General features: G+C 49.5%; 1 protein-coding gene across 6 annotated transcripts in view; it reads right to left on the bottom strand.

Annotated features, from left to right (window-relative positions):
• Positions 1–523: 523 nt before the first annotated feature.
• Positions 524–23,606, bottom strand: part of Syk (spleen associated tyrosine kinase) — a 65,459-nt gene continuing 42,376 nt past the window's right edge. For 4 of the 6 annotated variants that reach the window (XM_021643592.2, XM_021643594.2, XM_060373008.1 and 1 more), the window contains exons 7-14: positions 23,220–23,288; positions 15,818–15,905; positions 14,553–14,730; positions 9,775–9,984; positions 7,283–7,472; positions 6,167–6,307; positions 5,564–5,700; positions 524–2,665 (exon numbers count right to left, since the gene is read on the bottom strand). In XM_021643592.2, coding sequence (XP_021499267.1) covers positions 2,593–2,665; positions 5,564–5,700; positions 6,167–6,307; positions 7,283–7,472; positions 9,775–9,984; positions 14,553–14,730; positions 15,818–15,905; positions 23,220–23,288 — 1,086 coding nt within the window. In that variant the 3' untranslated portion in view covers positions 524–2,592. The remainder of the gene's footprint in view (positions 2,666–5,563; positions 5,701–6,166; positions 6,308–7,282; positions 7,473–9,774; positions 9,985–14,552; positions 14,731–15,817; positions 15,906–23,219; positions 23,289–23,606) is intronic. The other 2 variants (XM_060373009.1, XM_060373010.1) reach the window with 2 other exon arrangements.

Below are 23,606 nucleotides of genomic sequence, written 5' to 3'. Positions count from 1 at the left end.
GTGCACCGTGTGCATGTTTACATATGTACATGCTTGTGCACGCATGCGTACATGTATCCCTGCATACACGTGCATGCAATGCTTGTCTGTCCACACACGGATGTACATGTGTGGTTATAGACAGTGCATGCCTGTGTGCCTGCCCATACCTTCCTTCAGAACAAGAGACGCCCGGGGCTTTGGAAACCTTTCTTCTCTGCCCTGCTGCTTTCAGGTTGTCTGTAACAGCGGTGGCAAGCTGGCCCTTTCCAGGCCACCTCTGCTCTCCTTGTCCCACTTTCTTTGAGGTTAGGGTTGGGCTGTTTGTCCTCAGACCATGAATCTCGGGCACAGATGTTCCCCCTCAGGACAAGGCCCTCCTTGCAGGCTTTCCCTGTGAGCTCCGGGGCCTCTGTTTCCACACTCCTGTGGCTGAGGACACACCATTCCACAGGCAAACTGCACACAGGAAGATGCTGGTCAGCTCTGGTTGAGGGCACAGCCCGCCGTATCCTACCCGCACCCATGAAAGTCACCGCAAGAGTGACAGGAGATCTTTATTAAAATAATTTCTGAAATCATTTTAATTACAGGGAGACGCTCCGTACCGACGCTGGTGGGAGTCACCGGAACCCACAACCCGGGGCTCCCCCTGCAGGGGGAAATGCAGTCACGGGGTGACATGCCTGTAGAGTCACTGTCTGGTACATGAAGCAGGGCTCGGTGCAGTGAGGGCCTGTGCCGGTGCACACAGAGATTTTAACGATTGGCCGGACTGGGTGCTGACTGGAGAGACAGTCGGTTCTGCATGAGGTATTCGGTGTATCTGCAGTCAGCAGGATGTGGCAAGGAGGTTTGGGATGCCCCTCGAAATCTGCTGACCAAGGGTCAGAGGTCAAGACACACAAGGGGCCCAGCTGCCAGGTGGAAGGGGCTCAGCTCATCAGAGCCAAGAATATATGCCTGAGAAGGACCTTGCATGGTTTCTGACCTTGCAGGTTTAGTGCATACACAGTTTAAATCCTCCAGGGAGAATCCTCTCCCCACCATCCCTCTGTGGGTCCGGGGAGGGGGGATTAACTTCTCAGGCCAAGTGGCCTCACCTCAAAGTCGCACTCAGCAAGACTTACTGTGGTGAAGGTGGAATCTGGCTTTACTGTGGATTAAAATTCTGTTCAGAAACTCATCCCGAGATGGTCTCGGTCAGCACATTGCCCTCTGTTCCAGTATGAATGTGTCCTGCAGGGTTCGTGTGCTGAAGACTTAGCACCCAGGTTCGCTGGCATGCTGTTTGGCTATGGGGCCTTTGGGGGGTGATCAAGATGAGGTGGGGTCCCGAGGGAGCCCTGAGATGGGATCAGGGGCCTCGTAAGAGGAGGACAGACACAAGATGGCTCGCCTGCTCTGTCAGGACACCATACTTCCATTCTGCAGGAAGGCCCCTGCCCGGCACTGCACTTCTCTGGTGGAGGTTCCAACCTTTCGAGAAGAACAGGTATAGAAATGCCTGCCAGATACATTTCTTTCCTTGTACATTATACTATCTAGGGCTTCAGTTACAGCAACAGAAAAATGAGTGGAAAACAGAATGTTGAAGTTTAAATGTGAAATGCTTCCCCCACCCCAAAAAGGCTCATGTATCTGAACACCTGGTCTCCAGCTGGTGGCATTCTCTGTCCAGGAAGCTTATAGAAGCTTTGGGAAGTGGGGCTCTGATGAAGGAAGTGTGTCACTGGGGGTGAGCTTTGGGGTCTTAGAGCCTGGCCCAACTCCCTGGTGGTCACTTTGTTTCCCGAGTGTGGACACCGTGTAGCCATCCTTCCAGCAAACTGCTCATGCCACCTAGTCTTTTCTGCTTGTTGTCTTTTCCGCTGTGTTCCCCCCCACCCCAACTCTGAGCCCAAAGGTCCTTTCTTCCCTTAAGTTGCATGTCAGGCACTTTGCGGCTGCACTGAGAAGGGGTCCCGGCTGCATGCTCTCTGCAGAAGGGAGGGAGTGTGACCCATGCCTAGCACACCGTGCCCAGTCGCAGAGGACTGTGGGAGCCCACCTTTCCCGGCAGCCTCCAGGCGGCACAGTAGTCGCACCTCCTGCGAGCACACAAGGCCGGACTTCCAGTCAAGGCGGACACCAGGGGTGTGTAAGCCACGTCAGCACGTCGTATGGTCTCATCCACATGGCAATTCTGTCTCCAGAGCTGACAGCAAAAGCAGTGTCCAAACTTGTCAGTTCCCTTACTTCCTGCTTGTCAGCTGCATCGGTGACTCTTCTTCTTATTTTCTTTGCTTAACTGGCATAGCACTTTTCTTTCTGATCTGCAAGGGACGCTGCAATCCTGGACCCAGGGGAACAGAATGACAGAAAGAAAACTTGGAAACAGTTCCCGAACGTGACCCCTAACGAAAACCACACAGAGGGAGGTGAAAACCAGACAGATGACTCCATGGGCTCTGAGGTCTTGCTGCTCGGCTGTCTCTCGAGGCCGGAGCTGCTGGGAGGGTGAGTCCCGGCTCTCACTCTGCGCGGAGGGAGATGAAACGCTGGAAGCCAGTTCATCTGAATCTCCTGTGATCTCTGAGAGTCCGCGGTGGCCAATGGCAGGCACCCGCCCCACTAGTTAACCACGTCATAGTAGTAGTTGCGAAGCCGTAGTTCCACGGCTGTGAATCCCGGCCGGTTCTCTACGCTGAGGGGGAAGAGACAACAGTTTTCATAGATTTATTAGACCACCATCAGCCTTACTGTCTGGATGCCTGCCACCAAAGGAGGCAGGAAGGGCAGAGGTGACATCTGCAGTCCCAACCCGTGCAAATCGTTTCCGCTGCCCAGGGAGAAGGGTTTTCAACACGCTTTCATCCCCAAACACTGGCCCCGAGCTCTCCAGAGCTCTTTGGGGGAGGGGGGAGAGGCTAAGTTAATGTTCTTGTTTAGGGTTACATCTTGCATCTCCCAAGGTGATTAGGTTACTGTGCCCCCTGGTGGTAAGTGCTGGCTGCTGCACCCCAGCACCAGCAAGGTCAGCAGTGTCTCCCAGCCTGCCTTTCACAGGAGCCCAAGGACACGTCCTTGGGAGTCGGGAGAGCTCTTGCACAGGCTACAGAACACCTTTCATGCCTGACGACACCTAACTGGCCCCTGCACTGCATCCAACAGCTGACTCATAGTCTCTGTGTGTGTTCTCCTGAATGTGGGCACACCTGTGTGGAGGTGTGTGTGGCCGCCAGAGGGCAACCTTGGTGCCAATCCTCAGATGCCATCCACCTTGGTTTTTGGAAACGCTGTCCCTCAATTTCCAGGATCTTGCCAAGTAGGCAAGGCTGGCAGCCAGGAAGCCTCTGGGACCTTCCTGTCCCCATCTCCCTCTTCGGTGCTGGGGCCACAAGCACGCGCCACCATGCCTGGGATTGAACTCAGGTCCCTGCACTTTGCCAATAGAGCCATGTCCCTAGCCCCTTGGCTCAGAATCTTAGGGGTAGATTATGGATACTGCTGCAACATTCAAGCTGGACTTTCAGAGAGGGGGCAGTTGGCATGTGCTCCTGCTAGAACCCATAGACTTCTGGGGTCAGAGTGAAGACCCAGGCCCTGTGCATCCTGACCGACGCACAGTAAGTCTGTGCCATTGGCAAGTGAAACGCTGAGGTGAGCAGGTGCTGGATGGGACTGCTACCTGTGGACGGAAAGGGAGCTCACTGCCTCTGTGCCCATGGGGGCACGGTTCCAGCCCCACCCGGAGGGGAACTAACTCCTCTGGCGTTCAACTTCCCTCTATCAAATGGCGCAGGGCCTGGGGAGGCAGCACAGTGTATAAAGTGCCTCTCTCCAGAAGGGAGGGCTGGAGCGTGCGTCGCCAACAGTTACGGGAAAGCCAGGCATGGTGGTGGTGGTGCGTTTCTGTAACCCCAGTGCTGGGGACAAATGCAGGCAACTCCTACAGGCCTGCTGGCTGCCGGTGCAGCAGGGAAAGTGTGGCCTGGCTTAGTAAGGGACTCTGTCTTAGATAACAGAGCAGAGAGGCCCCGTGAGGCAGTTCAGCGGGTAGAGGGGCTTGCTACCAAACCAAAGGACCCACATTCGAGCCTCAGCACCCACATGGTGAGGGAAAGAACCGATTCTGGAAACTGCCCTCTGGCCTCCACATGTATGCTGGGCACACTACTCGCATGCTGTGTGTGCACACAGACACAAGATCAAATGAAGGAAAACAAGGTGGAGAGAGTAATAGAGGGAGACCCCCAAGCCTCCACATGTTCGTGAACTGGCAAGCACTCCCGCACATACACAGCTGCACACACAGACATGCAACCCTGCCCACAGGGATCCGTCTCTGCACATAAGCCTGGCATCTTAAAGGCTTCTTGTGGCACTTGAGGACAGTTGTTAGTCTGTATGTGCAGGGAATGATGGCAAGAAAAGCGTGTTCACACCAGTGCAACTAAACGCACGCCATCTTTTCTCTCAGCACTGCACTGGGGCGTGATTTGGCCTAATACTTTTGCGGCTGTCCTAGTTTGCCTACGTAGGTTCTATGATGTCTCCACAGCTATAGAACAGCATCCCTGCCACACAGAGCCATGATCGGATAGAAAGGCAATCTCTCCACCTCCTGCCATCATTTATGTAGAAGGCAGAGCATTTCCTGACACATCAAGAGATTTCGTAGTTCATTTTAGTACCCAGTGAGATGGCTAAAGAAACTCCATTTTATGTCGGGCATCCATCTCGGAACCCTCTTGTCTCTGACTCCAGTCCCTGCAAGGTAAGTTCTCAATGACCCCGACTCAGTGACCTCCGTTCCCGACACCGAAAAATGTACAGCTGTGACGATCTACGTGTTATGATGTGACTAACTGCCTTTCTTGGTTTCTGTAACTTGCTTACGTGGATAACCAGATTGTACTTCAGTTGCCTTAATCACTTAGCATGGCAGAACACACCAGTTTTTTCTTGCTTGTAAGTTACTGCAGGCCTTCTTCTGGGCTTTGCCTTTAAGAGTGACCCTTCCCCACACCCTCCTTTGTGGTAATTGCAAGTTTGGCTCAGAGACTGTCCATCCTGCTAGCAGCTAACCTGTTAATTATAACTGGATCGAGTCTATGATCTTTTCCCAGGGCTCACAAACTCCCTAACACCAGCCATGGCAGTCTTACTGTCAACTCGACGACACAGTCTGGAACTGTGGGGAAGAGAGTCTCAACAGGGACTGTCTGCAGGTCGGCTTGTGGGGGATTGTCTTGATTGTGATGTGAAGCCCCCCCCCCCACGGTTACCATCGGATCAGGGCCTCCTGGACTTTCTGAGACAGCAGAAAGTGACCTGAGCCACACGCATGCCATCTTTTCGCTCAGCACTTGACTGGGATGTGATGTGGCCAAATATTTTAAGTTCAGGCCATCTTGACTTTCTTATGATAATGGGCTGTAATCTGGAGTTCTGAGCTAAAATAAATCCTTTTCCCCTAAGTCATTTATTTATTTATTTTTGCCAAACCATTTATCACAGCAACAGAAATGAAGCAAAGAAAGCAGCCAAAGTGCCTCCTTCCGGAATTGTGGGGTCAGTGGCAGGAAGGGCTGGTACTTACTCGTATGTCCAGCACAGGGTCATCAGCTCATACATCTCCCTTGGGCATCCTGGAGGGCACCCCATCCGCTCTCCTTTCTCCAGCATGGCGGTCACTTCGCTCCCCTTCATCCCCTGAGACGTGAAAATGCACACACGCTTTTAAAACATAAAGAAAAGTATCTCATCTCCAGACACGGAAGGACTGGGACCCAGGCTGTGCAATTTCAAGTGACATTAGTCACAGGGCTTGGGGCCCCTCCTCTGAATCCTAGGGTCACATGTGGCTGCCCAGTGAGAGGGGCTGGGCAGGTAGGCTTTGGGGTTTCAGTTCTGATTCCTCACTTAGGGCTGGCTCTGTGGGGAGCTTCAGTTATGACAATCCAGAGTGGCACCCCAGGACCTCACTTATCCAGGAAAACACACACAGACACACACAGATACACACACACACACACACACACAAGCATAGTGATAGCTAAAAGAGTGCCCCGTGTTAGGAGGAGATGAGAGGCTCCAGGGCGTCCCCGGATTCCAGGGGTGCAGGCTCTCACGGCAATACCCCCAGGCTGAGCAGTGCTGTTCTGCAGCGGCTGAGGCATGAGGCACGCAGCTGAGCACTCACCCTATACGGCTTCTGCCCGTAGGAGAAGGCTTCCCACATCAGGACCCCGAAGCTCCAGACGTCGCTCTTGCTGGAGAACTTGTAGTAGTTGATGCACTCGGGCGCGTACCACTTCACGGGCCACTTCCCGTGGGTCTGGGCCTGGAAGCAGAGCGGGCATTGTGGTCAAGTCAGACATGCACAGGCCCCTCTGCAGCGGAGCTGGGCTTGAGGAGTGGAGGGGGGAAAGGCCTCTGCTGAAATTCAGACACTCAGCTCGGATGAAAACGACGCAGAGAAATCTCTCCGAGAAGCAGCTGGACCAAGGAAAGGGCTCGGTCAGAAGTGGTCTTGCTCAGCATGCACAAAGCCCTCAGTGGTTCTCAAGCTTCGGTAACGACCCCTTTGGGGGTCCCAGGTCAGATAGCCCACATATCAGATATTTACATTATGATTTGCAACAGAAGCAAAATTACAGCGATTGAGCAGCAACAAAATAATGCTGTGGTGGGGGAGGGGGTCACCGCAACAGGAGGAACTGATTACAGGGTCACAGCATCAGGAGAGAACCCCTGGATGACCCAGGCATGGTGCTGCGTGGTGTGACCCCAGCACTCAGGAGAGCGCTGCCAGCCCGGCCTGCATGAAACCCTGACTGTAAAAAGAAAAAGCAAGTTGTTCAATTTCCGTTCCTTAAAGTAAGTTAGTACAAGCATGCAGGGCTGGCAAGATGTCTCAGGGGGTAAGGCCCCTGCGGCCAAGCCTGAAGGTCCAAGTTCAGTTCCTTGCATATGCGTGTAGAATCAACTTCTGCAAGTTGTCTTCTGAACCCCATTAGGACGCTGCGGCACACATGACTCCATACACCGCACAAGATAAATTAATGTGAGGGAACAAACATAGGAGGCTGGTTTGAACGAGTCTCCAGTTGAGACGCATTACAGTATTTTCGGTTTTGGTTTCTTGAATGACACAGTCAATCTTAAGAATACTTTCCCACAAGGTTACTTGTGAGAATTCTGCCATGATAAAATACAGAGAGCATACACTTATCGCTCAATGTCTTTGTAATCTGCAGCCACGAGCCTGCCTGAGCTGCCCCTCACCTTGGCCACGAGCCCGCCCGAGCTGTCCCACCTTGTAATAGTTTTCGTCAGCACGCAGGGCTTTGGATAGGCCGAAGTCACTGATCTTCGCATAGTGCTGGGTGACCAGAAGCACGTTCCTCGCAGCCAGATCTCTGTGCACGAAATTGCACTCTTCCAAATACTTCATCCCCATGGAAACCTGGTGAACCAGCTCTATGATGTTCTTGTCCTTGATGTGCCTAGAATCAAGGGGCTGTCATCAGCAAGAGCAGGTGGTGGCCACGCTGAACTCAGCCACACTCCCTGAGTGCACACACGGAAGAGGGCCCACTCATTCCTTTTTTTTTTTCTTTTAACAACAGGACAGACTGGGAAGGCTGCTCAGCGAAAGAGCACTCGCTGCCCAAACACGAGGACCCAAGTTTTGGTCCCCAGACACCATGTGGAAAAGCTGAGCATGGTCACATGTGCTGTAATCTCTGCCTTGGTAGGCGGCAAAGACAGGAAGATCCTGAGGCTTGCTGGCTACCAGCACAGCCAAAAACCCTAAACAAAACAACACAGCAGAGCGTCCTCTTTAGTGGGAAAGCCTCCCTTTTTGGAAGCAGGGTCTCTCTCTCTCTCACTAGGGTGGCACTGGATCCTAACTAGCCTGGAACTCACTACGTAGATTAAGATGGCCCCAAACTACAGAGATCCATACAACGACCCCCTCTCTAGATTCTGCTTCTATGTGTGGGCATGCATCCCCGAGCACATGTGTAAGCATACACATATACCACACACAGTCAAAAACAGCCACGGGAGGCCTGAGTGTGGCAGGTAATCTCACACATGGCGGTGCCAGACAGAGCCCCACCCCCCCCGGAGCTCAGTATGTTTCACTTTCATGCATGCTTTGTGATGTGCAAAACTTCTTAGAGGCCTATGGAGACAGCCTAGTGCTCAAGCACAAGGACCTGAGTGTGATGCGCAGAGGCCACATGAAAATAAAGCCAGCACGGTGGCCCACCCATGTTCCCAAAGCTGGAGCAGTGAAACAGTCGGATTCTTGGCATTCCCTGCCCAACTGGTCTAGCATAATCGATGATGTCCTGCCAGTGAGAGACCTGTCTCAAGAGAGATGATATTCCAGGGGATGGGCATTGCTCTGGGGTGATCTCTGGCCCTCACCTGTTGCGCCTGCGCATACACGCATACACGCACACACGCACGCACACACACACACACACACACACACACACATACACATTCACACACACATACACACAAACACACACATTAGAAATAATAAGGAAAAGCTGTATCAAATGAGCCTTGGCTCAGAGGAGTCAGAGATGGCTCTGAATCCTTGTTCCCTAGTGGGCAGGTTACAAATTAACTCTGAGCTTCCATTTCCTACCTGTAAAGAAGGGGTCACACTCCCTTCTGCAGAGTGGAAACCCACAGCTGAGCAAAGTATAAACAATGTAGTAATGATGGAATGATGCTACTGAACTTGGTTTTTTATGATACAGTTTTTCTCTGTTGACAACAGCCTTAGAGCAGCTGTTGGCCACAATCAGTGAACCTGCTCCTCCAGACACAGGCGTTCACCAGGTCAACCAGACCAGACAGAAACGGTGCTCCTGGAAAAACGTTTGCTCAAGGTGTTTATCCTGGAGAAACGTTTGCTCAAGGTGTTTATCTGGGAAGGATGTTCTGTCCGTTGGTGACAGATGCCCTGTCTACACACATTGAGGCTTTTATCACTGGACAGTTAAAGAGAGTCGAAGAAAAGAATAAAGACCAAATGAGTTAGAGCTGTTCTCTGACAGGTCTGGGATGATACCTCAGCTGCTAAAATGTTTGGTGTACAAGGATGAAGACCTGGGTTGGAATCCCGGTGCTCATATAAAAGCCAAGCACAGCAGTGAGGACCTGTAACCCCTGAGGCTCCGTGGCCCGCCAGTTTGGCTGAACTGGTGAGTTCCAGGGTTAGTGAGAGACCTTGTCTCAAAAAATAAGATGGAGAGCTAAAGAGATGGCTCAGGGTTAAGAGCACGTACTGAGTTTGGTTTCTAGCACCTATCTTGGGAGGCTCACAACTGGCTTTAGCTTCAGCGCCACGTGTCTGGCACTACCTTCTGGCCTTGTGCGTATCTGCACTCATGTGGTATACACTCATGCAGACGTACACACATAAGTAAAAAATAATAAGATGAAGAGCAACAGAGGACAAAGGATGACATGCAATGCTGACCTCTGGCCTCCACATGCTTACATTCACATACAGGTACGCACTGTAGATGTATACACCTATACAGAGAGAGAGACAGACAGACAGACAGGGAGGGAGAGAGAGAGAGAGAGAGAGAGAGAGAGAGAGAGCACTAAAAGAACTTGATCCAAAGGCTGCATCTCTTCTCTCATCCTTTCTCAAGATCCCCGAGCATGGAGCAACATGGGAAGGGAGGAGCGTGGAAGAGAGAACTGCCCTGAAATCAGGCCCTGCACAGTCCGAGGCCCTGATGCAGTCCCATGCACCCGAGCCCCACACACCGGTTCTGCTGCAGGAACTTGTTGAGGGGCCCTAGCTCCGCCATCTCCATCACCAGCATCCAGGACTCCGCCTCGCAGATTCCAATCATGCGTACGATGTAGGGGTTGTCCAGCTGCTGCATGACATTGGCCTCGGCCAGCAGCTCGTCCTTAAGCGCCGGGTCGTTGGCCTCATTCTTCAGGATTTTCACGGCCACTGTTTTCACAACCCTGTAACACAACTGCAACTTGTGAGAAAGCTTCCGAATGGCCTTCTGTGTGCTCTTCTGTGTGGCCTGGGCAGAGCAGGGGCAGAGGGAGAGTCCCATAAAGCCATTCATAAAAATGGCCACCGGCTGGGGAGACAGCCCAACGTGTGAAGTGCTTGCATGCAAGAGTGAAGACCAGAGTTCAGGTCCCCAGAACCCACAGAAACTTGGATACAGTAGCACATGTCTGTAACCCCAGTGTTTGTAGGGCAAGATGAGAGGCAGAGAAGATAGATTCCATGGATACTTGTGGAGTCATCAGTTAACCCCTGGATACTCTGTTTCTAACAAGGCAGAAAGTAATCGGTGACACCCAAGGTTGTCCTTTGACCTCTCTGTGCTGTGGCAGGGGTACCTGCACACACATGTGCACACACCTGAACACATACACACTTAAAAATGGCTAGTACCATTTTTCTCATTCTTGTGGGAATTTAATCGCAGGTGTAATTCTTTAAATCATTCATAGTTAATATTTGTTCTTTCATTTAAACCATATTTTGTTAGACTGTTTTCAAGAGTTCAGCATGATCCATGTGATATTTCTATAAGAATATGAAAACTCTATATTTTGGAGACACGTTGAGGCTTGCTTAAAATGAGCAAAGCCCAGTGGAAGAGAAGCGTTTATTTCTCTTTAACTCTGAACTTTAGCCATGTGTGAGCTGTAGGCTTAGATTTTTTCAAAAACCTACTTTATTGACTGTTTTAAATGCCTCTACCTCCCTTCCTATGTCCTGACTTTAGGTGGGAGATTAGTAGGGAAAGGGGCTGTCGACCCTTTTATCTACTTCCTGCTCATTAGGGTGTTGGGTTCTTTGGGGATTACCAATCTCAGTTGTCTGGATACCAGCAGTCCAGCCAAACAGAAGAGCAACAAAACACAGCAGCAGCAGGAGGAGGAGGAGGAAGAGGAGGAGCAGGAACAGCAGCATCAGCAGTAGCAGCAGCAGCAGCAGCAGCAGCAGCAGCAGCAGCAGCAGCAGCAGCAGCAGCAGCAGGAACAGCAGTGGTACCACTCAGTAAAAGCAGTGAGACTCTGCCCGAACAGCAGTAGTCCCACCAAAGCAGCAAAGAAGCATGAAAAGTTCTCTGGAGCATTTCTCTCTGTGAAAACCAGCAAAGCATTCCGAACCATTGCAAAGCATAAAGATGCAGAAAGCCTTGTCTCACTGTCTGTGGGCTTCTATTTATAACTTCTCAGAGTCCAGGAAAGGATGTTTTCCCATTCACAAAAACCAGGCCCCTTGCACAAGGTAGTGAAAAGGTGTATCACCTTTTTTTCTGAGGGGCCTGTTTTCTGAGGGGGGAAAACATTCCCACATCCCACACTTGAGATCCAAACAAAGTAACAAAAAAATCATATTCATGTGACACAAATGAGTTTCCAAAGAAACCAGAAGCTTCCACTTCAGTGAACTTTGACCTGGGCATGGTGGTACGCTCCCACGATCCCCTGTGCCCGGGAGGTAGAGACAAGTGAATCACAAGTTTAAGGTCGTCTTTATCTTCCTCTGAGGGTAACAACTGCCATTTCCCTCAGACCAGCTACACCTTTTACAATAGGGCACCAAGATCAGCTTGGGCTGCTTCTTCCTCACATGAGGAAGAGGCGGAGATGAGGACCGTCACCGGGAGTCCTGAGACCTCATCAGTCACCTCCTGGTCATCTCTGTGGGGTCCTGTCCTCCAGGTTAACATGAGCCTGTGCTGGGCTGTAAGTGAACCTGACACAACCCCGTAGAAGCCGCCATTCACGCTGAAGCCAGACTTCTCGGTGGTGAGCCTTCACACATGCTTTGAAGGAAGCCCAGGGAAGTCACTGGCTCCCATGGTGGGCTTCGGGGACTTGTTCTCTGGCGTGTGGTCGGTGCTCTGTGTGAAGGAGTAGGTGTTTGTTTTCATCTCCCAGGAAAGCCTTCTGCAGTAGCTAGTCTTCAGACCTACTGCTCTCTTGCAAGCAGTAACTACGCCCCACTGCCCATAAACAAGGGCAGTGGTGGAGAACGCTCCAAGCTTGGGAAAGGCCCTGAATTATAAAAGGCTAAGGCAGCTTCTATAAAGTCCACAAGCTGTGACGTGCTATAGCTTCCTGCAATGCCATGTGATTTACTGGCTAGGTTGTGTCTATATGCGTACGTCAGCACGAAGTTCTTTTGTGGTATTAGGAGCATATATTGTCTCACAGCTTTTCTTTCTTATGTAATCTATCATGGCCTCAAACTTGCCATATAGTGGAAAATAACCTTACCTTCTGACCCCCTCACCTCTACCTCTGGGGCGCTGGGGCTCACAGGTGCTGACCACCGTGCCCAGGTCAAAATGCACATACTGCTAAAGCTCAGAGTTCACCAGAGGGAGACGCTTCTCTCCCACCGGGCTTTGTTCATGTTAAGGAAGCCTCAGTGTGTCTCCAAAATACAGAATTTTCATTTTGTCATAAAACTATGTGCGATTTGAAGAATTACACCTGTGATAAAATTTCCACAAGATTGAGAAGTTGCTTCTTTTGCTGAACCTTCAAACTGGAGAATTAAAAAAAAAGAACTTTTTTTTCTACGTAGGGATAAAATAGCACTACTCCAGTCTGTTGGACAGCAACCATGATGTACAATCACAATCCACACCCAAAGGGAGCACTGGGCTCTCTCTTTCTGTAACCAGACAGAAGGCTCCTGGCAGGCAGAAAACGCCACTCCACAATTCTTAGGTAATGTGGTAAGGTGAGGGAAAATATTCAAAGAACAAGGATTAGACATGATTTTAAAAAGCATCATTGTTGGACTGAGAAGGCAGTTCAGTTCATAGAGTTTTGCCACGAGATCATGAGAATTGGGGTTGAGTCTCCAAGACCCCAACATGTAAAAAGATGTGTGTGGTACACAGTTATAACAGCAGCTCTCAGGAGACAGAGACAGGGTTCCTGTGGTTCTCTGGCCAGCCTCCATAGCCTAAGTGGTAAGCTCCAGATGCCAGTAAGAGACCCTGCCTCAAAACACAGGGTGGCTGGGTCTTGAAAACTGACAACTGAGCTTGATTTTTTTCTTGTTCTTCTTCATGCATTTGTACCTACACAAGTATGTAATCACAACCACACTTACCTGTAAACACATCTGAACATATACATTCAAAGCACATACATACCCATGTGCACACACACACACACACACACACACACACCCAGACCTGCCATTATTCATTAGTGACACACTTCTGTGTTAAAGAATAGCTAGATAAACTGCTACTGGTCACCAGCACCCTCGGCAGCATTGCTGGTTGTCACATCTGTGTGTAAAATCAGTTTTAGTTCATATATGAGGTATAGAAGATAAAGAAGTAGATGATGCTATGTGATACAACACAGTGGCATCAAGCTACTAAGAGTACCGAAGGCACTTAGCACTTACATGCAGAATACCTGAGGATGCATGTAAGGCGTTGGTGAGGAATTGACACAGAGCACTAAAGAAGTCTGTTGGGAGAAACCTGAGAGACAGCAAAGAATGGAGCCCGGGAGAGAATGGGCTGAGTCTAGAAATGGAAAGACTCGGTGATGTAAAGACACCGCCAGTCTCACGATGGTCTTAGCAGAACACAGTTCTCAACTCTCTAAGCCAGGTAGTTGGAACTGTGAATAAATTCATATTAAGTAATCATATTAGTTCATGTTAATTAATCAAGAAATTAAAATAAAATAAGACAAAACAGGAAGTGTTATGTCTAAATACAATGTGTAACTAATTACATAATTAATATTATTAACTAATAGATACATTTTTGTTGAATTAAATTAATAAATAATAACCTATATATAATTAATGAATAAAATTAATGTTCAGTCTTCTAAAAGATTTAGTTTTGGTTATGGATCTAAGTGTGTGTCTGCATCCTTTCATAGTCAACTTTAAAAGTGACTGATTGACATACATGGATTTAGACTAAGCACCATGGCCTCTATGCATACGTAGACAGTGAGGCACTAGCAACGAAAACTTGACACACACACAAAGACTCGACAAAGGCCTACATCAAGGTTAGCTCTGGGTAGCCGTGCTTGGGAGGCACAGTATGCCTATATTCTGTTATGAATCCGCTTATTTCTATTTAGTTACTGTCTATGAGGAACATTTACTAACGCAAACATTTCAGTACTGTAACCACAGCTAGCACACACAAAGGATGCCTTTATTACAGATGAGTCAGAAACGGAGGCCAGTGAGACAGCTCAGCTGGGAAAAGAACTCACTGCCAAATCCGATGACCTGAGATGACTGCCCAGAACCAACTCTTGTGTTGAGTGACCGTGTGAGTGCTGTGACGTATGTGCGTGTGCACAAACAAAATAAATGATAAATTAAAAGTCATTGTATCAGAAATTAGTACACATAATGCTAGTGAGAAAGGACTTCGCCATGCCAGGTTAAACTTCATGTCTGGGATGAAATGAGCATTGGGGCGCATTCTTAGAAGTACCCAGCCTTGATGCTCACGGGGAGATGACAGTAGCACAGATGGAGCAGTGGTGCTTACTTTTTCATTTGGTAGTATCCCTTCTTCACAGTTCCGAAGTTACCCGAGCCCAGTTCGTTGTCCTCCAGGGTCAGCAGGCTTCTGTCTAGGTAGACCTCTTTGGGCCGGATCTCTTCCGGGTCAGCATAAGGGCTCTCATACACCTCCGTGTCCATGGGCAGGGCTTCTCGCTGAAAGCCTGCGGGGATCAGGTAACATGTGACTCCAGACTGTACCCCTTGAGCTTCTATCCCTTGCCACCCTGCCCTCTGCTCCTGTGGTCTTCCAGGGCGGTTGCAAGCAGCCAGGAACTGAAGCAAGGGAGCAGACATGATGTTGTGTCTTCTACACTAATAGTCACAGCAGTCAACACTTCCCTAAGGCATTGAGCTAGGTGTAAAAGTTCTTTGACACACTCTATTGAGAGGAGGCGCCATGCTCCTTGCTGGCTGTATTTTTATAACTGAGCCGACAGAGCTCAGAGAAACGACACGTGTGCTTTCCAAAGCAAGGCTTTGAAGCCAGCATGCTTAACATTTGACATGCTAAGGGTGGGGTTCCAGTGATCTGAGAGAACTCTGGGAGCGGCCATGAACTAAACATGTAGACAACAGTGACCTCGACGGTGCCACACAGTGCCAGAAATGCAACCCAGGGCTCCGGGCATGTTAGACGAACACTCTGCCTCGAGCCGGATCCAGCCACAGTATAAGTTAAATGAGAGATAACTGACTCTCGTTGCTTTAAGCTTCTATGTGGAGGCAACCAACCAACTCCAACTTCATTAATAGAAAAACAACACGGGGATACTCCTGGATCCAGGAAAGCCACTTAAAGGCCCCATTTCTAGGAACAAGTCACCTGTGTCCTCCTGAACTAGGTTCACTGTGTCCTCCCCATCATCAAATCTGAAAGATACTGTGAGTTGTCCCTACCATCAAAACCACCCAGAGGCTACAGGCATCGTTTTAGCAACATGCTCTTGCAAGAAAGGCAACCAGTGTCCACGGAATGTGACAGACAAACAGCATGGTGCTGTCAACACTGACAACTTGTTGGTTTTGTTTTTGTGTTTGTTTGTTTGTTTCATTTGTTTGTTTACATTGTAAAAGATCATTTTCACTTGACATAATTGCTTGTTTTGTGGATATGGGCTATCTTCTGCCCATGGCTGACCACCAAGGCAAATTTGGAATAGTGTCAGGGGTCTGCAAGCTGACTTTGCACAATGGCAAGCATCCATGCCCCCTCTCTGGGCGTCCGTTGAGCGTAAGCGCATCTCTCACCTCTGTCTGGGGCCCAGGGCCCGCCCGTTGGCTCATAGGGGTTGAAGGACACAGCACTCTCTGGACGGCTCCCTTGAGGTGGGGCAGGCTGAAGCACACAAAGGATGACATGTTATTTGCTGCACTGAGGCTGCCGTTTTCAAATGGTCACAGATTAGCTTATGCACAGGAGACAGAGGGAAAGGATGAGGAGGCGGTCAGAAATCTTTCTGTCATTCTTCAGGCAACTGTTTGGGCCTGAGAAGGTCAGAGCAGCTCATGCCTTGCAGCTCCCACCCCTGACATGGCCTTAGAGAGGAAGGAAAGGACCCACTTGGTTCATCCCAGTAGAACTTTCTTCCCAGCTGTGCCCCGTGTGTGTTTCCCACCTCCCAGACGATGGGAAGGTTCACACCTTCCCCGGGGATTCTCTTTTGCCTTGAACTTGCCCTTCTGCACCTAATTTTATTTTGTTTAAAAAGTGAAGTCAAGCTGTGTCCACCTGTTTTTCCCTTTATACAAATTTAGGCACAATGCACTGATAGCCCAGGGTAGCCCAGGCCAAAGGACTAAAAGCCCAAAGAGGAAGACCGCATCCTGCTGCACCCCAACATGGCCCACTGCTCTTGTGGTCATTATCGTGATGATAGTGACGATGGCAGGAGAAAAGTTCGCTTTCTTTCCTGGAGGAAAAGAACTTTTCCTTTTCACTGCGCTGGTCACGGAGGCAGAAACTGAAGGAATGCCTGGCTGGCTCTTACACGCAGAGGCTTCTCATCCATTTGACTCAGGAGTAGGTGGAGGGGCAAATCTCCTCATGTTCCTAAGGGTTTTGCATTTGAGCTGTTCTTTTTCTCCTTTTCTGACCCATCTTCACTCACAGATTAAAATGAGATTACCCATTCTCTCCTCCCATATTTTTTTTGTCTCTTCTTGTGTATCTCTTTACCTTCTCAGCATCCACATATTGCCACGAAGAAATGAGAGAACAGTAGATTTGGGGAAAATAGAAAGAAACAGACATTCAGCTAACATTACACAGCCACTGTCTCAAAAACAGACATTCAATTCTCACCCACCTCACTGACATGACAATCCCACTCATCAAAAATGTAACCAACAGAGGCACACAGGGACATGTGTCTCATGATGCCCTGACCTGCTGGCTTCGTGGTGTTTAGCATGAGTTAGAGGCTGGCAATGCCTGTGGGAAAGTCCCCTTCAGTGAAGCCAGGATATCGCTTTTAGATGTCACTGAAACCATTTTCTCGTGGTCAATTTCAACTCTCCTGCAGGATCGTGTAACACAACTAACCATGACAACAGAGCAGAATTTGTGCAGATTTAGGCATTAAATTAAAGCTCAGCAGCTGTGCCATGCCAGTAACAAATGCTAAGGGAAAACACATAACACAAACATGATGGACGGACAGGTGTGTATGCATGTATGTATTTATGTATGAATGTATGTACAGATTGGTAGATGGATGGATGGGTATATGGATGGATTTGTGGATGGATGGATGGATGGATGGATGGATAAATGGATGGCTGAATGGATGGACAGATAAATGAATGGATGGTTGAATGGATGAGATAGCAGACAGACAGATAGATGGGTGGATGGCTGAATAGATAGATTTAAAAGTAATCTTTCAGAAGAGGGAGATGTGAATGTAAACTCACATGGCGTAAAATGAGTTCTCTCTTAAGTCTTTGCACACGGTACAGGTAATGGTCTCATGACCCTCTTAAACACTCACACACGACTTCAGTTGTGCCGGGTGTTGCTTGGATTTCCCTTACCATTTACACTGCCGTTGCCCTGCCTCAGAAGAATGCTTCTAGCTTGCACTCCTACCATACCCTCCCTCTCTGTTCTGCTTTGCTCCCTCTGGAAACAAATCCCAGCTGCAGTTTTTAAACGTCTCTTCAGGTTAGCATGATTGCCATGTTGAGTCTTTTGATTTTTCTTTGTACACAAGAGAGTTCTGAAATCCCAAAGACAGTCTCTGACGTGTCATGGAGTTAACAGGTGCCCTGGGGGGGGTGGAGGCATAATCCCTTCCTGGAGATAAAAGAGCTTGCCCTCTGCCACTCAGTGCCCCACTCTGAGGCTGCATGCAGCCTTTCTAGAGTAGTCTCCAGAGCAAGAGGACTTTAAAAAACTTTATATAATGAACCAGCACCCACAATTTCCTAACCAAATCTCCTGGGATATTTTTAAAGCAGAGTTGTTGGTCTTAGGAAATCACTGAAAAAGAAGAAGGAGAAGGAGGAGGAGGAGAAAGAGGAGGAGGAGAAAGAGGAGGAGGATGAGGAGAAGGAGAAGGAGAAGAAGAAGAAGAAGAAGAAGAAGAAGAAGAAGAAGAAGAAGAAGAAGAAGAAGAAGAAGAAGAAAAGGTGGCGTATCAGAAGCAGCAGGGATCAGTGCTGAGGGACCCTGAACATGAGAGCTTTCTAGAGGGAGTTCATACCCAGAGAGGAAGGTGCTGCCCTTCATCTAGCTGATAGAGGAAAAGACTCGGCATCTCCGCTGGAAACCAGGGCTCCCCTTTCAGGGGCTGTGGCTCAGGGCTTCGTTCCCATGCAGCCCAACATAAAGCACCTTATGAGAACGAGCATTCAAGACCCAGGCACAGCTAACCCATGAGACCCAAGGATACCTAACCCTTCTCATCTGGATGCCTCAGCCCTGTTCCTGCCACCTCCTCCTTCCTGCCTTTGGGACTGGGGCAATAATGGCTCCTCACTTGTCTGAAGGAATGGGTAATTTTCCACTGGGGGGGGGGGCAGCAATTGGCTGCTTTATGATGTAGATGAAGCTATGCGGTCCCACTTCCAGGTTTCCCACAGTCCCCTAGAATAGGCTCTTGGTAGCACCATTGTTGCCACTAAAAGTCCTGGAAGCAAAGCCTCAGCTGAAAAAGGAGCTAGGGCTCTTCTTACAAAGTGAACACAGAGGCGCGGGTCGATCTTAAAATGGAGGGAAACATGAACTGTGGTGCAAAGTGTGTTGCTGGTGGACAGCATGGGCACGCCTTCTCAGTCTGTCCACTTTGTGCTTGCTGCTCTGCCCACTTCCCTGGCATCAGCCTTTCTGCACTGAGAACAGAGCTCTGAGGAACTTGCCCACAGCCTCACCACCCCCACTCTCCGACAATACACAACTTCTAGGCGCCTCTAAGATGGCATCTGCTACCCAACCTTGGCTAGATGATGTTCAAGTTCAAACTACTCTGTCACAATTCATTAAAGTGGTGATGCATTAGACGTGTTTGTGTGTGTGTGTGTGCATAGCGTTGTGCGTGCAGCTGAGCAGTTACGTGTGTGCTTGTGCATTTGGAGGCCAGAAGTCAGCTCAGGCGTTGTTCTTCAGGAACCATCCACCCTGGTTTTTGACACAGGATCTCTCCTGGCTGGATGGCTGGTCAGTAAGCCCCAGAGACCTGCCTCTCTCTGCTCTCCAGACCTGTGACCACCAGAGCTCTCCACCACACCCAGAATCTCATGTGGGTGCAAGGGCTCGAACTCAGGTCCTCTTAGTTGTGTGATGAGCACTTTATTGACTGAGCATGTTCTCTGTCTCTGCCTGTCTCAATCTCTCTGTCTCTGTCTCTGTCTGTCTGTCTGTCTGTCTTTCTCTCTGGGACTTTGATGTGAACCAAAGAGAAAAGCAAAGGCTCCCTGGCTCGTGGAGCTGGCGGCCTCCGCCCAGCATCCTGCTTCTACAGCCTGGCCTTTTACTTTCTAGACCTTGTCTTTTGCCCTCAGCTTTGTGCAAGTATTTTCCAATCAGACAACAGTGGTAGTAGGGTGGATGGTAATATGCCCCAGAGGCCAGAAGGCAGTGGGCTCCGGGACACTGGCCGCAACTAGCTGGACATAGTTCCTAGTCTCAGAAGGAGCACAGGCCAGCCCAAATAACAGCACCCAGATGAGAGCAGACTCTGCCACACAGCTGGATGTGCTCAGGCCTGAAGATGGGCATATGCCCTGTGAAATTATTTTTACCTTACAGCAAAGATCTGAAACTTGGGCCCCTCTGACTGCACTTTCTCAAAATCCCAGCCATCCAAGTTGATACTGAATAAAACACAAAGACACATTCTTATAAAACATCCAGGGATGTGTGTCTGCTTAATGGTCTCAGGGTGGGGGTGCAGAAGCTGGGAAGCCTCCTCCAGGCTCCAAGGGCATGGCTGTGGCCATAGGTAACCAACAGAACTGCCAGGATCCACAACAGCAGAGGTTTTGAGTGGCCACATTGCACTTATGCCTTAGCCAACTGTAATTACACTCTAAGAAAGGGAAACACATTACTATTTTCTGAATTTAAAACCCACCTGTCATGGGCCTGAACAAACAGTTCAGTGGCTAAGGTTTTGTATCCCTATTGCTACTTGCAGAGGACCTGAATTAGGTTCCCAGAACCCACCCTGGGGTGATCACAGCTGCCTGCAACCCTAGCACTAGAAAACCCATTCTTTTCTTGCCTCTGACAGCACCTGCACAAGTGTAGCATACACTCACACAGACACACACACGTACACACGGATAACAATTGATTTAAAACATGGACTTGACTTTGTGAGTACTTTTCTTCTCCTGGTGCTAACAGCCAAATCCAAGGCTTTATGCGTGATAGACAAGGACTCTGTCACTGAGCTAAATCCCCATCCTAGTTTCATTTTTTTTCTAACGAAAATTTCAAATTATTAATCTTAAAATCAAAGCACATTTTTCATTAACTCTTGAAATGCTAGAGTTAATTAAAGTGTTTGCTGACTGGGCTGTGTTGGTGTTGGCCTTTTTTCAATGTGCACATCCTGAATGTGTGTGTGTGTGTGTGTGTGTGTGTGTGCATGTATGTGTGTATAGATATCTATAGATTCAGGGGCCAAAGGCTGATGGCAGATGTCTTCTTCAATAGCTTCTCCACTGAATTTTCTTAGACAGTGTCTCACCTGGAGCTTGCCCATTGTCTAGACCTGCTAGCCAAAGGCCCCTGCTGCCTTGCCTCCTCAGCCCTGTGATGGCGGTCGTGTGCCACTGTGCCTGCCTCCTTACATGGGTGCCAGGAATCTGAACTTAGGTGCTCACGCTTGCATGGCTGGTACTTTCCTGCCTGGGCCATCTCTCCTCACTGCAGTGTTGGCATCTTAGCACACCAACTGGCTGTCCTGTGTGCTCCTCACTGAACCATGTGGAGGTCTCAGAACAAGTCAGGACTGCTGCCAATGGAATTACAGCCCCTAGCCAGCTGACACGTGAGGATTACCCTGTGTGGGCCTGACTCAAGCAGGTGAGAGTCCTCAGCTGCAAGTCTAGACTTCCCAAGGAAAGGGAAAAGGGGGTAAAGGGAAGCTAGCTGATCCCTACCATGGGGAAGCTTTAGCCATGCCACTGATGTCCCAGCCAGCTTACAATCTCCCCGTGGACATTGCAATTGCTTAGCTAGTCTGTGTAAGTGTGTAAGGTAAGTCCTTGTAATACATCTGTGTGTAGATATATGCAAGTAATAAATTTGCCCCGTGTAAGCACCAACATATGCATACATAAATGTACATACCATACAGATGTATGGAAGTGCATATGTAATGCAAAGACAATTCCATGTATGCCTGCATATATGAATGTGTCATACATGTTTACATGTGCTTGTCTCTGGCAGAAGCCAAGAGATAAGTGTGAAATGCCAGGATGAAAGTGCTCCATGCAGGACTGCGCCGAGCGGGGCTGTGAGTTAGCCACAGGCCTTGGATGAGGACAAGTGGGGTGACGGAGTGTGGTAGGAAGCACGTGAGGAGTCAGGTGGAGGAGGAAGAGAAGGAGGAGGCACGGGGTTTACCCAGTGCCCCACGGTGTTCTGCGCCTGTCGGGATTACCACGTCTGTGGGCGTCACCCTGAACCACAGTGCTGCCGCCGCTGCCTGAGTGGACTTTACACTGACACCCGTGGAACGCTCCCTCAACCAGGCACTTCGTAAGTACCTTAGCCTCTGAGGCACCATGCTACTCCTTCCCACTGGGCACGCTGGACATGGGTTACCCCTGTTGCAAAACGGGGCCCTCTGCCCGGAGACTGTGTCAGACTCTGAGCACGGCTCAGGCTGTTGAGAGGGGCAGTTGTCGATTTTCCCTCAGAGATTGGCACAGCCTCCTCTCTCTCCAGCCACCACACGACTCTCTTTACTGTGCTCTGGTCAGCAGGATTAAGACCCTCTAGTGAGTGGTCCATGCAGGGAAGAATTGGTGAGTGAAATTTCTTGGCTTTATGCTTTTTGTTTCTAATAAGTACTCTAGCACTCAACTCGGTGTGCCTGTGCTTGGTCATGTGCCCACATGCTTGGAGAAACATTAATTCAAAATGGAAACAACCGTTAGCAGAGGCAACCTTACCTGAAAAGGTAAAAATAGATATAAAAAACAAACTATACATATCATATATGCATGTATGTGTGTATATATACATCTGTCTTTGCATATATGTAACATACACATGCGTGTGTGTGTGTTTATGTGTGTGTGTCTGTGCGTGCTTGTGTATGTGATTCACTATAAATAAGTCCATACAAAGGTCATGATGGAACTCCTTGTAATTCTGCAACTTGAGAGATGGAAGGTAAATTCAAAGACAGCCTGGGCTACGGAGTAAAATCTGTCTCACAAAAGCAAGGGCTAGGACACAGCTCAGTGGTAAAGCACCTGAGTCTGACTCCCAAACCCTGAAAAAAATCCTTTTACATGTATTTACTTAGTGTGTGCATGAGTCTTGGCGTATCTGTGGTGTGAGAGGACTCTCCTTCTACCATGGGGGTTCCAGGGACCAAACTCGGGTAGCAGGTGCCTTTAGCCTCTGAGCTATCTTCCCCTCAAGGTTGCCTTTTTACTATCCCTCAAAACTCAGTCATGCAACAGAATATAGGAATCACCCTGATGCCTCGAGGGGCAAAGCACCCCTGGAGCCCCCCAGTTCCCTCCCTTGTGAAGACCTCTACGTAGCAGAGGACCTGATAACTGTAACACAGGACCCCGGACAGCGACGGTGAGCTGCCTGTACAAAGACTGTCTGCGACTCGGCAGGCTGTGTTCACTGCAATGACTGAAGTTATGTCTTGGTAGAGGACAAGGCCACAAAGCAGACAGGTTGCACATCAGCAGCAGCGACGGAGAAGCCACAAGCAAAGCACACACGCCCAGCAAAGAGCCACGAGGCTCGGCAGGACACAGGAAGCAGGGTGCAGAGAAAGAGCTGTGGAGACACAGTGCGGGGCTGCCAGGCTCAGCATGTGCACTGAAACTGGGCATGCGTGGGCAGGAGGCGTGGAGGCGGGGCCCCGGTCAGCCAGCCGAGCATGGACTGCGGGCGGGTCTACCCTACCACTTAGCCAGGGGCAGCGAGTAGGGGACGCTGTAGCACCTTTTTGTGGCCAGGCTTTGGGAAGGAGTAGGATTTGATTCTTGAGATTATTCCGCCTGGTGTCCAGCTCTAGAAAGCACAATGGCAGAGAGGAACAGAGCATTTAGTTCCAGGAAACACATGTGGGATATTCTTCATAGTGACAGGCTACCTGGCCTTGCTTCTGCAAATGCATGCCCGGCCCCTTGACCTACCCCGGGGAAGAATTCCTGCATGAAAGTGGATTGTTGGAGATGCTTCCAAAAGAGCTTAACACTCTAGTTGAGAGGTCTAGAACATTCAGTATTTTCCCCAGACAGCTACGAAATTAAAGCTGAGAAGTGAAGCAGCCGTGGTGTCTGTGGAGAGGCTGTGTCTCAGGCCCCACAAGAGACTCTAATCACTGAC

The sequence above is a fragment of the Meriones unguiculatus genome, chromosome 19 (assembly GCF_030254825.1).
Source record: "Meriones unguiculatus strain TT.TT164.6M chromosome 19, Bangor_MerUng_6.1, whole genome shotgun sequence".
Taxonomy (NCBI): Eukaryota; Metazoa; Chordata; class Mammalia; order Rodentia; family Muridae; genus Meriones; species Meriones unguiculatus.
This window is presented reverse-complemented; position numbering and strand designations above follow the sequence as displayed.